The sequence below is a fragment of the Rhodnius prolixus genome, unplaced genomic scaffold (genome assembly GCF_049639745.1).
Source record: "Rhodnius prolixus isolate KJV_2025 unplaced genomic scaffold, Rpr scaffold_4, whole genome shotgun sequence".
In the NCBI taxonomy this organism is placed as follows: Eukaryota; Metazoa; Arthropoda; class Insecta; order Hemiptera; family Reduviidae; genus Rhodnius; species Rhodnius prolixus.
Genome location: NW_027411614.1, coordinates 27,873,924 through 27,890,937, shown reverse-complemented (window position 1 = coordinate 27,890,937; position 17,014 = coordinate 27,873,924). Strand labels below are relative to the sequence as shown.

At 31.6% G+C, this 17,014-nt stretch overlaps 2 protein-coding genes across 7 annotated transcripts in view; one reads left to right on the top strand and one right to left on the bottom strand.

Moving 5' to 3' along the window:
• Nucleotides 1-14,138, top strand: part of mus201 (rad2 superfamily protein mus201) — a 25,124-nt gene extending 10,986 nt beyond the window's left edge. For 3 of the 6 annotated variants that reach the window (XM_074131586.1, XM_074131591.1, XM_074131592.1), the window contains 9 exons: nt 569-770; nt 2,742-4,060; nt 4,196-4,294; nt 4,796-5,009; nt 5,420-5,650; nt 6,277-6,464; nt 7,556-7,786; nt 7,874-8,385; nt 8,477-8,755. In XM_074131586.1, coding sequence (XP_073987687.1) covers nt 569-770; nt 2,742-4,060; nt 4,196-4,294; nt 4,796-5,009; nt 5,420-5,650; nt 6,277-6,464; nt 7,556-7,786; nt 7,874-7,960 — 2,571 coding nt within the window. In that variant the 3' untranslated portion in view covers nt 7,961-8,385; nt 8,477-8,755. Of the gene's footprint in view, nt 1-568; nt 771-2,741; nt 4,061-4,195; nt 4,295-4,795; nt 5,010-5,419; nt 5,651-6,276; nt 6,465-7,555; nt 7,787-7,873; nt 8,386-8,476; nt 8,756-9,430; nt 9,965-13,204; nt 13,508-13,777 lie in introns of those variants that run through there. The other 3 variants (XM_074131589.1, XM_074131588.1, XM_074131587.1) reach the window with 3 other exon arrangements.
• Nucleotides 8,198-17,014, bottom strand: LOC141456022 (MFS-type transporter SLC18B1-like). The gene is made up of 13 exons (XM_074131596.1): nt 16,822-17,014; nt 15,111-15,399; nt 14,783-14,878; nt 14,558-14,631; nt 13,993-14,140; nt 12,746-12,814; nt 12,572-12,662; nt 11,479-11,618; nt 10,907-11,103; nt 9,563-9,658; nt 8,722-8,796; nt 8,475-8,568; nt 8,198-8,371 (listed from the first exon to the last, which is right to left on the bottom strand). Exons 1-13 carry the CDS (start codon nt 16,845-16,847, stop codon nt 8,198-8,200), a joined length of 1,569 nt encoding a protein of 522 aa, XP_073987697.1. The 5' UTR covers nt 16,848-17,014.

The window sequence follows — 17,014 nt, the reverse complement described above, 5'->3', positions numbered from 1 at the left end:
TACTCCATTAGCTTGCTACTTTATACACTAGTAGAGGACTTCGTCATCAGGAAGTTCAAGCGCTCCCTATTCTGAGAGTTTCTGAAATCCACTTATCGGCGACAGTAGATTATTTCTAATGTAAACTAACACAGAACTTGCACTAGGAACATTTTATTCTTATGTAAAGTAAAGTAATCGCCTATTTTTTTCAGGCAGGGCTTAACATCCAACTACCCAATTAGGAGTCATGGGCGGGGGGCGGAAGCTCATACGAGTACTTTGCTATAAAAAAAATGTTTCCAACAAATAAAAAGTAGTCATCATAAGCGGGATTCGAACTGTAGATCACCCACTTACAAAGCCACGCTCTTGACCACTAGACGAACACCCGCCCCATTCTTACGTACAATAAAATTGTATTTCCGATAAAAATTTCAGTTACTAAATTTTAATTAAAGATCGCAATACTTCCTCTTATTAGTACAAGAGAAAGTAAAATTTGTAGAAGAGAATTTGATTTGTTATATATATATTTATCTACTCTATTAAAAATGAAGTTACGCAATTGAATATTTTTTATTTGTAGAGTTCATCTGATTTCTCCAATTTTCAAATGGGCCGTTTACTTAAAAGAAGGGCTATCCAGGTGGGTTTAGAGAAAGCTGAAGGAGAAATGGGTACAAGGGGATTTACAATTTCTGACATTCAAGACATTTTAAAGGAACAGGGTGTTGATGTAGGACAGAGAATTGCAGCAGATAACGTTACTAGGTTTCTGTATGCTTCTAGTAAGTAATACTTAACTTTGTATTATTTTTCCCCCATTAGAAATTTTCCTTTTCAGAATTTCATTTTTAGGAAAAGAAGGTATTTTTTATTTTCAATTTAACTTTGAAGTTTTAACTGGCAGTATTTGTTTTGAGTTCCTGGAGTTATAAAAAGAAGTTGAGTTTTTAAAAAGTCTCTCTCTCTCACTCTGTGTGTGTTTGTTATTGTGACAGATAGAATTGTGAGTGTGATAGAGTAAGACCTCACTAACAGAGAAATGCACAGAAATTTGATATTTCGAATCGGCGCCATCGTGATAAGTTTTTAGATAAAATTATCTAACTAGAGAAGCAAGTAGGGAAAGTCCTCCTCCTCTTTAGTAGGGGTACCGTTTGGATCTACTAGATCCAAAGGGGATCTAGCCTCTTTTGGCTGCGGTGCCATAGGGCATAGTTCCCACGCCGATAGTCTAATCTAATCTAACTAGAAATCACGGTAGTAATGTTGATTAATTATAATCGATATTTAGATCCGTTTTGGACATGGAAGGGCGAACCGGGCGGTCATCATCTCCGACGACTTCTCGGCCATCTTGGAAACGCTTGAACCTCTCAAAAACTCGCGCACATGATAGACATTCATCGCCAAAAACATCTTTTAATAAAAGATAAGTTCCAGTAGCGGTTTCACCAAGTTTTATGTGAAATTTCACGACAATTCATTGCTCTACTATATGTGTAGTATCATGTTTTCGGCAAAACGAAACTAACACCTTTTACACAAACGACGGTTCCGGTCAGACAGATTTCTCTACAAACGCGTGAGGCGCTGCAATCGAAAGAGAAGGCTTTACGCTGCACAGCTGTCAGTCGTTAGAATTTGGCGCATGCATAGTTCTTCTGTAGCAGCAACAGTCTCGTTATTTTATAGCCACACCTCGTACAACTTTGATGAATCGTTTTTTCATTTTTTTGAAACTTTCTCGGAAACGATTTTTTTTATACTTTTACGAAATAAATATGTTCTGTATAAGTTAGAACCGCGATGCAGGTGGGAGTAAAGGAAGCGTGCAAGTAAGGTGGAATAGTGTGGAACGACAGGCGTGTTAAAGGACAGAGAGGGATGGAGGAACAAGTACAAGAAGAAAGGTGTCTCATACCGCTAAGGGAGTAGAAGTGGTGTGCGATTATGATGATGATGATGATGTTAAGAAGTTGAAATATTGAAAGTTGTAGTATAAGAAAGTCGAAAGTCACCTGATTGTTCACCTAATCTAATTAGAGATTATCTTATAATCGGCAATGACCGCTTTATTCTTATAAAAGCGTGTGATTAATTTTAATACAAAAGGAGTAGCGTGAATTACATCAAAGTCAATTTTAGAAGTGACATTTGATTTTTTGGAGCAGACACAAGTGTTAAAAGTAAAAGAAAAAACGCTCAGAATTAAGGACAAGAAACAGGCATTGAGGATAGAATCTTATATTTTCATCTAAAATTCTTTTTTGACATGAATAATGAGAGTTAATCTAATAGAGGACTTAGTACGAGTAAAATAATGAAATGGTGCTTTAAAGAATATCTTTTTTCATGCTCTCACTGAACGTTTAGATAGACAAAGAGGAAATAACATAAAATTCTAGCTTCGTTTGAAAAATTTTCTCAGCTCAATTTGTAAATTGACGCCATAAAATAAATTAATGTATTAATCACTCGTAATACTAGTATAGTTAACAATTACTTTTAGAGAAAGTTTGTCATATAGCTTTTCCAAAACCGTTTTAAAGAATATGTTATCTGGTTTCAATTAAAAATGATTGACGTATATGTGCGTATTGAACCACCATCATATCGTAACATTCTACTAGCCTGTCTAATATAGTTCACATGTCTATAATGTAGTGCAATAGTATTTTCAAGGATTTAATGATATTAATTAATATGCGAAGTTTTATTTGTTTGAAATAAATATATATATATTTTTAATTTAGGTGAAGGTGAAAAGGCTACAAACAATAATGGATCTGTTATCCCTACAAAAAAAATCAAAAAAAGTTTAAATTCAATCAAAAATAAACAATTTGAAAAACTTGAAGAAGAAGGTAGTAGCAGTTCTGAGGAGGACTATTTCGAAATTCCACATGAACAAGATTTATCACAGCAAGAAATACTTAATTTAATTAAGAATGAAAATGCAAAAAATGTAGGTTCTACTAAAATATATGATATAAATCTACCAAGTACCTCAAAATTTTACCAGGAGCATGATATACAAAAAAAGAATGTAGATACTGATGAGGTAAAAAAAAATGAAATTATGAAAACCGCAATTCAAGACCAAGTTGTGGAACATGGGAATAAACTAAATGAAGACAATGAAAAGTTGAAACTGGACCATGAGAAACTCCCACGAGTAAATAGATGTAATAAAACAACCATATCACAAAAAGGTAACATTCGGAGTAATAACAATTTATTACTTCGGGAGCAGAGAGGGGATAATAAATTGGCGGAGTTTAATGATGCAATTAAAGAAGTCAAAATAATTGAAAATAAAAATTCTTCTGTTCTGCCTGACAACAAAAACAAACCCTCAATTATTGAAGAAACATATTGTAATAATAGTTTAGAAACAAACTTTGATCAGGGAAACTGTAAGAATTTTAATCTAAAAGATAAAAGTGATGATTTAATTTCAAAAAAAGTATTAGAAAGAGAGATTTCAAGTGAACGAGAAGGGCCTGTAACTTCCCCTAATATTACCCAAGATTCCTCTGAAAGTGATGATGATTTTGTGGAAGTAAGTATGAATACTACCAATGATGAAAGTATTGCAATTTTATCTAAAAATGAAAATACATCCATTTCTCCTACTGCAACCTTAGAAATTGAATTTAATTCTAAAGGACAAGACGGAAAACATGTATTTGCTGAAATTGTTAACAGTAGTATTGAAGATAAATGTTCAATTTTGAGCCCTGTTGCTCCAGAATGTGATTCTGTAGAACCATTTGTCAGAGAAAACATACAGTTTAAATCTAATATTTCAAAAGTTGTGCCGCCTCATGACCTGAATAGTCCCATTAAGTTAAACAACGCTGTAATTAAAAGAGAACATAAAAATATTAATGACCAACATGATGAAGATAAGCCAGACATTAAAGCATTGGAAGAAACTTCTAACAAAGAAAATGAAACAGATGAATGCATTACTTCTGCAGAACAAAATAAAGAAATTAAAAATGCCAACAAAGAAGAATTTCATATCCGTCCGAAACAGTTGAATGTAGAAGAAATCATTAATATGAAGGTTGGTTCAACTTTTTAACATTTACTATTTATTAACCTTTACTTACAGAAGTTTGAATGCAAAAATAATTTTTTTTCTAGGCATTTTTGAGAGTATTCTAAAATGATAGGAACACATTAATGATCATTTTTCCAGACTAACTTGGAAAAGGAATCAGCCGTTTTGGTAGAAGAGACTAGCCGAGAAGAACGCGTAGCCGCAAGCATTTCGGAGCAGATAACAGTTGAAGCTCAGGTAGTAGCAGTTAAATGGAATTAAATGGGCAGATGAAGAAATCTTCTCTGTCTTGAGATTTACTGAATAATTAAAATAAAAATTTGTGAACAAACACAAACGACTCTTTCTAATTGCATATCTCAGTTCCGGTGTCCCTTTTTCATTTAATCCAGAATGTTGCGCTTAAACATAAATAGAAAGAAGAATCGTTGTAGTTTAGAGGTAAACAATTTTATGGAAAGTCTGTCACAATTACATAGAACCTCATAAATTACTACCTTAATCGGAAGAAAGTCGTGTGTGTTCGCACAAGATTCTTTTTCTTCGGGTTTTGATTTATATTATTTGATTATATGTGTTCACTTTGATCAGAATTGTGCTTCCTATAACAATTAAATTAAGTACCGTTTTAGTGACACGGTTTAAATGATTTTATAATTAGACTAAGCATAATTGATTTGTTATTGTGCATGGGATTTAAAAAATATATATTTATATAAAAAAATGATTATTTCACAGGAGTTATTACGATTATTCGGTCTTCCTTATATTGTCGCTCCAATGGAAGCAGAAGCGCAATGTGCTTATTTAGATATTACTGGTCAAACTAGTGGCACCATTACTGATGATAGTGATATTTGGTTATTTGGAGCTAACAATGTTTATAAAAATTTTTTTGATCAGAAAAAATTTGTAAAACAATTTAAAGCTTTAGATATTGAGCGCATATATCGTAAGTAGTTTTGAAAGATTATTTTGTTTTTGATTATTTATTAATAAAAAAAAAATTGTTTTCAACTCATGATGGTTCAGCAATTGCATAGATTTTATTCAATAAAGATGCTCCTTTCTTTCCATTTTCTGTTTTCTAATTTTCATCCACCTTGAGAGACGTGAAAGACAATAAAGTCAAATTTTTGAAACGTAATACTGGTCAAAACCCCTGAAGAAGATGGTGAAAATTAGAAACTAGTTGTTATGTAAGGAAAAAAGCATCATGTGTTGAGAGAGGAATCTTTGGTTAATATTTGTGAAAGAAAATAAAGGATGTCATAAATTCCAGAAGACATTTTTTGGATACAAATTTGAAATAATGCAAATTAAGTTATTTTAGATTGTAATGTAACACCTTGGAATTTGCAGATATGGATCGTGAAGACCTGATAATGCTTGCCATGTTAACTGGTAGCGATTATACAACTGGCTTGCCAGGAATTGGACCTGTGAATGCTCTTGAAATAACAGCACGATTTCGTCCGAGAGAAGAACACGCTTCTCCCGATCAAAGACTTGCCAGATTCGTTCAAGCTTATAAAACGCAGATGTTAGATGAGCAGCTTGCTAAAAAGTTAAAAAATCTTGATTTTTTAGAGGGTTGGTTTGAATTTAAACTAAATTTTTTTTGAAAAAGTAAATATTTAAAAATTAATTACTATATATTATACGAGACAAGTTGTTGGGTAAATCTCAAAAAGCACTATTTAGGATACCTAGGCTAGGAAGGATTCGGCAAACGAACTCGCTCTTTCTCCCCCAAACAGATCCGCACAATTGTCACCCATGCCGTTGAAAAGTACGGGATGTTCTTTTCATAAATCTTTGAACAACCTAAGATTGAGTTAGGCTGTCAGCAGGTTAGATTTTGTCTTATCCTTCAGGATCGTCTTTTCTTTCTAGTTCATCCGTCATCACAGCGAATTAATTCAAGAGGGAATTAAATATCTCTCAAGGGGATCTCTAGTGTAAAGGAATAATGTGCAATTATTTTGAAAATACTATATTTAGAGGAGAGAACAGATAAGTGTATTTATAAGGCGTATGCTGACATCGTGGGCCGGCACTCTCTACATCCCTTAAAGTTAATAATTAAGTTTATTTGAAGCTGCAAGTGAAATATGCTTAAAGAAAATTTGTATGATCTCATTTGTATATAGTAGGCAAAAGCTAAGTTTTTCATAATAAGTCAACTAAAATTACTTATAGTATTTGCGTTTTTCAAGGGTTTCCTAGCAAAGAAGTCGTTCGTGCGTACATTTCACCTACAATAGATGATAGTAAGGAACCATTTTCTTGGACTCAACCCAATTTAGACAAACTAAGGCAGTACACTGAAGATAAATTTGGATGGAATCGATCGGATACCGATCGTGTGTTACTGCCAATTTTAAACAAACTAAAACAAAATCAGGTAACTGATTAATAGTTATGTTTATGTAGACTAGATTAGATTAGATTATCGGGATGGGACCTATGCCCCACGGCACTGCAGCCAAAAGAGGCTTATATATGTTTATGTAATATGTGAAGCTTGAATTTTGGTGGTTTTCAAAATTGTTCAAATTTCAAATCTTTGTATCTCAGGCCGTACTGTTCAGATTTCAACGAGACCTTTACTGGATTGTAAAGAAATGTTTGCTCTCTAACTGATATAAATAGCTATGTTTTAGTGATTATAGTTTATGAGATATAGAAGGTTAAATTTTGTCAGTTTCCTAATTCCTTCAAATTTCAAACCTTTATATCTCTCTTCTTATTGTTAGGGATTCAATGAATTCTTTACTGAATTGTATTGAACAGATAGCTAGCTCTACAACTGATTCAAATTACAATATTTTAGTGATAATAGTTATTGTGATATAGAAGGTTAAATTTTGGTGGTTCTCAAATTCCTTGAAATTTCAAACCTTCGTATCCCACTTCGTAATGTTCAGATTTCAGTGAGATTTTACTGGATTGTAGAGACATGTTATAAGTTTCAATGTTTTAGTTGTAATAGTTAATGAGATATAAAAGATTAAATTTTGGTGGTTTTCAAAATCCTTCAAATTTCAAACTTTTATATCTCTTTTCATATTATTCAGATTATAATGAATTCTTTACCGAATTGTAGAGATAAGTTAGCTCTATAACTTATATAAATTGAAATGCTCTAGTTATTATAGTTTATGCGGTGTAGGTCTTAGGAATTATGGAGTTGTATTTAGAAGGACCTAGGAATTCATAGGAATGCAGGAAGCAAATAAAGAATAAAAAGAAGTGTATAAAATTCAGTATTTTTTGGATGTTACTGATTAGTAATATTTTGTACTGTTGTATGCAACTTTTATTTGGCAACAAAAAATTCATTTTTTTGCTTATTGAGTCAAACGGATCTATAAAAATCTAAATATATTGCACAGCCCTGATGTTGACTTTGTCCCTAAGTGGAAAGCATGAAAAAAAAAGAAAAAAAAATACAAAACTAATTATTCGTTCACAATAAAAGTCTTTACTTTTTAGACCCAGAGAACAATGCACAATTATTTTGAATGGGCATTCGATAATATAGAAAGTAAGATGAGTCGTCGAGTAGAAAAAGCTGTTAATATCCTTGGAGGTAAAATCAGCCCTCAAAAGCCATTAGCAAATCCCCGAACAGTACAAAAATCGCCTCCTTCCACAAACAATGTAGTGATAAAACCAGTCAATTTTAGTAAAAATTTACCAGTAAAAAGTAAAACTCCGGCGCAAGTAAGTTAAATGATTCAGATTTAATCAATTAGTACTAAAATTAATATTAGAAATGATATACATTGTGTACAATGTTTTTTTTTTCAGATAGCTAGAGAAAAAGCTGCTAAAAAGTTAAAAGAAATAAGAAAACTGGAAAAGGAGAGAAAACAGACAAAAACTAAAAAAAAATAAATCTATTTCTGTTGAATAATTTTCTTTCCGTGAAAGATATTTTTTTTTTTTTTACACTTATAATTGATGATTGTTAAAAGTAATTTACGGTAGCTAGAAAATTTGTAAATATGGCGTGCATCATCATTGATTTAAAAATTAAAGAAAAAAAAATGTATTTTAAGCTGAAGTACAATAAATATATTTATAAAGAAAACGAAAATATGTACAATGGTGTTTAGAATATGGCATTTCAATTCATAATTTCGAAAAATTTCTAGGTACATTGGAAGCATTCTGTTGCGAACTTCTTTGGGATCTATGTTCATCGCTTAGTAGCGGCATTTGAGCATTCTCGTAACCATACTCATCTCCATATTCTTCTACTGGGTGAGAACAGCGACAGGTGACAAATGCTGTGGCGACAATAGCCTGTAATTTTTACTGTAACTATTAGTGTTTAACAAACATATTTCTCTGAAAATTTTGAAAATTGGAAAGAGAAAGTAGGAATTTAAGAAATTTTCTTACTTACAGTGCACATTGAGAGTGCAGCCATAACTGTTGAGCATATTGGGAATCCAAAGTGTTCTGCAAGCATACCACCTAATGCTGGCCCAGACATATCGCTAAAAAATGTTTTTAACGATTTCAATTTTAGCAAGATTTAATATACAAATTATTTATTATTATGAATAACATTAATAATTGTAATCTTAACTTCAGGACTAATAATCTGAAGAGAGAGAAACAACTAACTGTAAATTATATGTTGTACTTACCCTAACGAATACATACACGACCAAGCTCCCGCTACGATACTGTAAGTGGATAACTCTTTCCTCAAACCATATTCCCTGAAAAACTTAGTAGTTTAGTTGTAGTGTACTTTGAAATTAGGGCAGGTTTGGTAGTGGTTATTTATAACACGAATTTGAAACACAGAGCACTTAGCTCAAGAACTGCTAGGGCAAATTTGTTTAAATATTTTTTTTTGAGGCTTCAATGTCAGGTCATTGGCACCCAGAGCATTTTCCGGTGAAAGCCGATCTTCAGTCAGTATTTATTCCTAGACAACAATGTTCTGCACCAGTCAGTAAGTTGTAAGAGGCTCTTAGGAAGAGAATATCTATTGTTAGGCAGCTAAATTCAAATCCGAGATCTACAGGTGGTAATCTAGTGCGCTAACCTCTGATTCTAAAACCGTCTTTTTAAATTCATATTTTTTGAAAGTATAGGCTCACATCCATCTCCGTTCCATATTTGGCAGATTTTAAAGACAGCGCTTTTAACTGTTTTAATTCAGCTTTTTAAGAACAAAGCAAAGCGCTCGCTGAATTAACGAAGTTAGGAGTTAACAAAGCAGATACCTTCTGGCAGTCACAGACTGCGGAAGAAATAGTTTCTGGAATTTGAAAGGACATGTTATTAGGCAGTTTTCCAGGTGCTATCATTAAGAAACTTGATAATAGAGAGATCTTCTATTTCTAGAATTTGCCCTTGTACGAAGCTTGGTGGTCGAAAAGTGAAACAAAAGAAAAAGAAATGGTGGATTTGGGAGGTACAAAATTCATTTATTTATTGTGATAAATATATATGTAATAAACTAGTACAACTACTTACTCAGCACACTTAAGGATAGCTTTAAAAGTTGGCATCAACGTAAGAGCAACTGAAATGCCTATGATACACAATCCTAAAATATCCATCCACAGAGCACTGAAAATAAAAGAATTAGTCTATTTTTCGTGCAGATAAAGCTGTTTTCGGAAAATATGTTGGTTTATTTTAAGAATTCTGTCTTTAGTACAATTTCTATTTATACATATTTATTTTTTTCAGTCAGTTTGGAACATCAATTTTTATTGTTTTCTTAAAAATAAATAAAAAAAAGTGAATTTTTAAATTAAAGTCTTAATAGGTTTTGTAACAGAAGAGAATAGATTTGCATCCAAGAGTGAAATCAAGTTTGCTGCATGGCAAGGGAGATTATGGGCTCCAAAAAGCGTCGAAATATATATACAGGTATTCTAATTTCACAGTTTTATGAATGTAGCCCTTAAAAAGACCTCTGAGCAACAAAAATGCCAAGTTTCTATCGATGGGAAGGTTCATTTGTAGATTTCTTATTTCAGTGTTCAAATTTTCATTGGATATCTATCTCTCTTGAATTAATTTAAAGCATGTACTAGGATCTGCCTACCGCTTTTAATTTAGAAAAAGGTGAAGGGATAAATAAAAAAAAAAGTTTAAATCTGGCCTACGCTTCCTGAAGGTATATAATTAGCGCTGAAAGATAGTAATTTGGTGGATTATCCATTGTGAATTGGAAATAAGAAATGAGTACATAATTTCAATTGGAGGTAGAGCCACAAATTTAACAGGTGCTACATCATGAGAAAAAAGCCTTTCAACAGTCTTTTACGTTTTCTAGATTATAAATAGATCATTGGCATTTAAATGGTTTAACACGAGTTTGGGAAGAAAATCTAAGAGTGTTTCAGAGGCGAAAGCCAGGTTTCAATTGATTCCTTCTCATTTTGTTCGACAATGAGAAGCTGGCACTTAGCACAAGTTGTATTAAATAATAAGTTGAGAGTGACCATGGAGTCCATTTCAATATAAAAAGTTAGATCTGGAATACTACATTTTGGAACTCTTTAGAAGCAAATTACGACATATTAAAAAAAAATATAACGATGGAAAATTTTTGGGAAGTTTTAATTGTGACAAACTCTTGGAGAGTAGTATGCTTCCTGATCTCAATAAGGCCCATTCTGAAAAACATTTTTTTCGTACTTAATGTACCAAAAAATGTATATTTATTATAATATCTAATTTCGAAAATTGATCAAGGTTGTAGCACTTTTCTGGTGAATAACATTGCAAGGCAAATTCAAGATTACAGTTATTTGCATAAAGTTTGTTTTAAATAGTATTTATTTTTGTATGTAAAGTTTTGCATACCTTCCAATGCTTGACTTGAGCAAAGGTGTAGGACCAAGCATTAGGAGACCCACAGAAGAAAGAACCAGTCCGGTAATCATCATGATCCAATGGTTGAGCTCTTTGTCAGCCACCCAACCCCAAATGGGGCTGAATATACCATACAAGGCAGCAAATAATAAAAATATTAAACCAACGTGATAGCTTGTCAAATTTAACTGAAACCCATGTAAAAAGACTTTTACTGAAAGTGATGATAAGTAACCATGTACCAGAAACTACCAGAAAAGTTTTAAATCTCCTTTATCTCTGTTCAAAATTTTAAATTAGTTAACAATTACATTGATGCAATAAGGTAATAGCCAATGAATTTTTCATCTTTGCTAGTTCTTCCCTTTACTACACCAATTGTAATCAAAAATTTAGTATCTTATTAGATTTTATTTTTAGTTTGATATTTTTAAATTCGACTATTCTACTAGATTCAAGCGAGATCTTAAATAAGAAATTTTAGCAATAATTCTGTTTTGCAAAGTGCCAGGTTTAAAAAATAAATATATTCGAGAGAAAAATAATTAGAAATTTTAGTTTACCCTGCTCAAATGTGGTTCCAGAGTTGGATCGAGATATGACCATGTATTTGATGCCACAACGATAATTGCTCCAATAATAAACACAGAAGGAATTTTAAAGAGTTTTGCAAAAGATGCATGTTCTGTCCCCTTTGCTGCACCTGAATGCGTAAAAAATTTGTATTATAATTGAAGTCGACTAGAGAACATCTTGAGTAAAAATTATTTCTCACGTTTAACCAAAATAAATTATCATCTTAAATGTATCCGTTTTTTATATTTGTTTGTTATTCTGAAAATATATTTTATCAGAACAATAAATAAATAATTTTCTCAAGAAGAGAAAAAAACCGGTTTTCTATAAATATTTTATTCCCTATCATTGTTCCAATTTAAAAGTTGCAACAAATCTGTTTTTAAATTTATTTTAAGAAAAACTTGTTATAAGAAAGCTGAGTTTTTATTAATTATTACATTCCCAAGTGATGAAACAACGCGCCCAGGTTCACAAGGAAAGTTCTAGGAAGAGTAGTGAGAATCAGTTTGGGATAATTACACCTAGGGATCAATACATCTCTCGCCTCCATATCCTCTTCTTGATTTCCTGAAGAAGACTGCTTTCCCTCTAATCATCGGTAATTTTACTGATTTGGCACTTTACTAGGAATTGGATTGAGATTGGATTTAGCTGAAGATTCCTTAAAAAAGTCAATTTTCCTAGTTTCAAAAATCGTTTGGTGGGATTGTAAAAACACCCTTGCGATGGCTAATAAATATAAGCTGTGCCAGAATACAAACAGAATATCGAGTAATAAGGTTGAAGTTCCTAGCTTCTCGTTTTGCTGTCCATCTCACTAAACCTTTTAAGATCACTTTGCCAAGATTATTATTTGTTTTTATCTTATGAAGTACCTTACATATGTGGATAAAACATTACTTAATTTAGAAATTTGTAAATATCGAAATTTGTGCTTAAGAGAAAATAAAAATCGATGCTGACCTCTACCAATAAATATTATCTGATTCCATAAGCTTTAATGGAATTCACACATTTCCTAAATTCTGTTTTTGTGTTGAAATGATTTAACATTAACCTTCAAAATATATAACATACCTGAAATGGAAGGAAGCATGTTCCAAGTAGTAGGAATAAGAAATATCATCATTGCTCCAAGAGAATAAAAAGGAAGGCCAAACCCGCCAAACTTGAAAAAAAAATCAATTAATTTATTTTTAGAGAATAAATGAATACCTAAAAATACTTAAATAAATATTCCCAGTTGCTTACAGAATACAGCAATCCTCCTATGGCTGGACCAGCGCTCATTCCAAGTCCCATAGCCGTTTCTAAGATCCCCTAAAATAAATATTATTGTTTCGTTACCATTTTTAAAAAATACCAAAACGTCCTGACATTTACCAAAGCGTTCATGAAGATGGTCAATGTTGTAATATAAACTCCGTAAATAGTTTGTGATGCACATTGAATAAAAATAAACATGTATTAATAATCATGCTAATTTCATAAAAATATTGAGAATTAAATTTTAGTGGTCCCATAGTCAAAAACGTTTAAAATTATATAATAGAAATATATTCTGAGATGGTTTTTAACATGCAATAGAATTTTGATTCACATAATTTTCATAAGGCGTTTCGTGAAAATTGCCATCATTAGTTAAAGAAATATCAAACTGATCATTTCAGAGATGTAGTTTGGAAGTAACTTCTAAATTTGATATTTTAGAACATAACCTTGAATTAATCATATGAAACTGGACGAAGGGAGAACGTCTTCCAGATGTGAGCTGAGGGACTGGAGGACTATTTGAAGGCAACTATAGAGAACGTTGGCGAGAGGCATGAAAATTTGAAGACTGGTGTGGGCAATTTGGGAAACGGAGTCAAAGGAACCCTCAACAAGAAAAATCAAAACCTCAAAATGAAGCTCTCAAAGCAAAATGAAACTCTCAAAATGAAGAATTGAAACAACGCAGAATAGGAACAAGTTGAATGAGTTAGAGGCATTAAGTACCATTCACAGGTCGAGGTGATGAAGAAGAAAAATTATTAGATGTGCAATTTGATAATTTTATCGTTCACTTTGTTGACAATTTTTTGGGAAGGATTAGCAAGTAGTCTGCAAGTATGTTGGATGGAAAAACAAGTAGGCTATAAAAGATAGATGACTACATTATTCTTATTTGTGTATATGAGAGTGCGAGTGAGAAAGAATGATAGTGAAAAGTGTTAGGAGATAATGAGCTATCTTAAATGCCATTGTATATACAAGTTTTTCTTTATTATTTCTTATTTCCAGGACATTATAATGCAGTGAGACTTACAAGATCTATTGTGCCTCCCTTACTGGTGCAAAGCGAAACCCTACTACACTCCCTCCAGTCCAAGGTATCTGAGAAATCTCATAATCTGAGAGGGTTCTATGGAGGGTATATCCTCATTTAAGTATTTCAAAAAAGTCCTTTTTTATCTTAGCGCCTGGAAAAAGTAATGTTATAATTTTGAAACACTTACAAGCACAGCACTTATGTTTTCAGGAAAAATTTCCACTACAAAAATGAAACTTGCTGTAGAATATGCACTTGCCCCAATAGCTTCCAATGCCCTTATTAGAAAGCAATATATTGCAAAAGTTGTATAATCTCGAATTTCTGGTAGAATTCTATAATCATAATTAAAAAACAGTCGTTTGAAATATACTTTTTATAAAATTGTAACATTGGTAATAAATATTAATTTTATTGCCAAAATTACCGTCATAGCACACATACTTTTTCTGAAAAATTCTAATGGTATTTAATTTTTATGAAAGTAGAAATTCAGTTTCGTCAGGAGATTTTGACTTCCAGTAAAAAAAGTTTCAAACCCACATTATCTACAAACTCTGAAACTGATCAGACTGCAGAAGCATGCTATAACGGATAAAATTGTCATTGCTGTCCAGCATTGTAGAGCAAACCATATATTAAAAATAATATATTCGTTTCTTTAAAATGTGATAATAAATATGATATAAAATTTGTGCAGATTACTTTTTTTGCTAAATAGTTTTGTTTTAAAACCACCACCTAATGCTTACCCAAAAAGAATATTACATCCACCTGCAAGAAACATTCCTGCCATAAATAGAAATTTCGCTCCAGTAACAGGCAGCTGAAATAAAGTGTTAATATTACTCAAAACTTCAAATGAAAATTTACATCAATTTTTTCAAAATTTTTTTTGAACCAGTTTAGTTTTGCATTTTAAAATCTAAATTCATTTAAAAAAAAAATTGAAGACGTTTAGTAATTGTTTGACTTACAATTTTACCAAAGAATGGACTTGTAGCAAAAATAACGAACGCATAAAAGCTGAATACGAATCCAGATATTGTTGTACTCATTCCTTTTTGCATAGCCTAAAAAAATAATCAGGAAATATGATTAAAAAGAAAACTTGATTTCATTTACTTTTAATTCAAAGACGTGACACAATTTATCATTTATTTTTTACATAACAATCTTCACTTATATTTTTTCCTCCTGTTAAAATGAATTAAAAAGATGTAAACAAATAATTGTCATTTAGAATAAAATAAAAAAGTTTTAATGATCATTAAGAGAACAAACTTAACAATTTGTATTAATCACCTCTTTTGGGAAAAATGGAGCCATAACAGACATCGAACAGAAACTTATGAATTCTGCCAGGGTGAGAGTAAGTAAAGCAAAAATTTGCTTTTTAGTGAATTTACAAAGGACTGAAGGCTGAGGGTGACTTTGTGTTCGAAGCAATCTATCTCGCGATCTGCATAATTCTCGATTGAAATATTGTTGATCAAGTGATCCTTGTACATATTGTGGATAGGATTCGGATTTGCTGCGTAATCTATTCGGTAAAGTTGGAGTTCGCCTTTGGAACGAACCGGCAGATGAGTCACTGAAATGAAATAAATTTAAATTAGTGGTGGCAAATATTTGTAAATTTCTGCAGCAATATTATTACTTATTCTACTTATATCCTGACAGTAATACTTACCTATTTGCTCAGAATAGTTTTTTAGAGCATTTTGTTGCAATTTAAAGAAGAAAATTGTGTTTGAGAAATTAACAGTATTTTAGAACTATTTTTCTAGCTACGTTAACTTTGTAACTTCTTAAATTAGGCAATGAAAGATTTAAGTCAAACTGCACTTTTGATAAACGTTATTGTCTCTACAACTTCTGAAATGAATTTTCAAGGGATACGCTTCAATTAAATGACTATAAGGTTTTTAAGCAGAAATATATTTTAAACATGGTCCAGTTTAAGAAAATCTCGAAAAATGTTCAATCGCTATTTCGCGAATAGAATACTGCAATAACTAAAAAAAAATCTATTTAAGAAAGCTTGCTTATTTAAAAACTGTTTCTACAATATTAAATTTGAAAATACAAAACAAAATCATAAAAATACAATTAAAAAATATAACTATAATTTTCGTTGTACCCTAAGGCCAATTCGTAAAAACCACTTTTTCATGTTCTAGAGTTCTCGAAGTACAATATAATTCTGGTAAAATCACGAATTAAAGATTAAACATTTTAAACAATGATGCAGTGACATTTGACGGTAACAGTATTATGTTGGGTTTAGCGCAAAAAAAATTGAAAATTTGTTATGAAAGGGCTGTCACGTAAGAGAGTTATGCAAGGTTTTAGCATTATTTATTTGGTACACTAGCTCCATTTTCTTCTTTCAGCAAAAATTCGTCATTAAACTCATCAGTTTCTTCTTAAAGTAGTAAAATGTTTAATCATAAGTCAGTCAAAAGACAGTGGCATATGGCAGGCTTACTAATTACGTAATTTATTAATCTCTAGAAATCTCGAGCACACCAATCTAAACGCTGCAGCTTACAGAATGATTATCTTCCAACTATAAACAGTACCTGAATGTTGGTCTTTAAATAATGTGACAATGCATAGTTTTTTCTCTACTCAGTGCAGCGATTGCAGTAAAAAACTAAAAATTATCTGTGCATGAGCTTCATACAGTTTTTACGAACTTCATGTTTTTTCTTGGTGTTTCCACAAATCCCTGAGAAGGTAAAGTTACCGTACATCGGGTTGAAAGACTGACTAAGTGGTAACGAAATAGGGTATGGGACAAGCTAGCTAATGACCTTTCACGGGCTAATTTAAAGAAACTAAATAAGAACCAAATGTATGTACCGATTGGTTTATGGGAAATAGAATGTTTTCTTATTATGAAATTATTTTTAAAAAGGTAAATATAAGAAGCTAGTTTATTACTTAAAATAAAATTGTTCTGAAGAAAAAAAAAAAAAAAATAGAAAAAATGAGTTATTTTTAAACCTACCTTGAATGTGAAATTGCTGGAGTCATTAATGAAAGAGAACTGTTTGTACAATCTACTACCAGATATTGGTCTAAGATTACATTTAATTGAAGTGTTTGTATTTTCAATATTTACACTGATAAGATTTTTTGAACATCTAATCAAGAACATGAAAGGCTGGGAGCATGAAAACTTAAAAAATTAATGAATTATA

Coding starts and splice junctions, on each gene's coding strand:
- LOC141456022 (XM_074131596.1), bottom strand. CDS start 16,847: ATGACTCCAGCAATTTCACATTCAAG. Junction 15,400..16,821: donor CCAGCAATTTCACATTCAAG/GTAGGTTTAAAA, acceptor ATTTCATTTCAG/TGACTCATCTGCCGGTTCGT. Junction 14,141..14,557: donor GGATGTAATATTCTTTTTGG/GTAAGCATTAGG, acceptor TTATGATTATAG/AATTCTACCAGAAATTCGAG.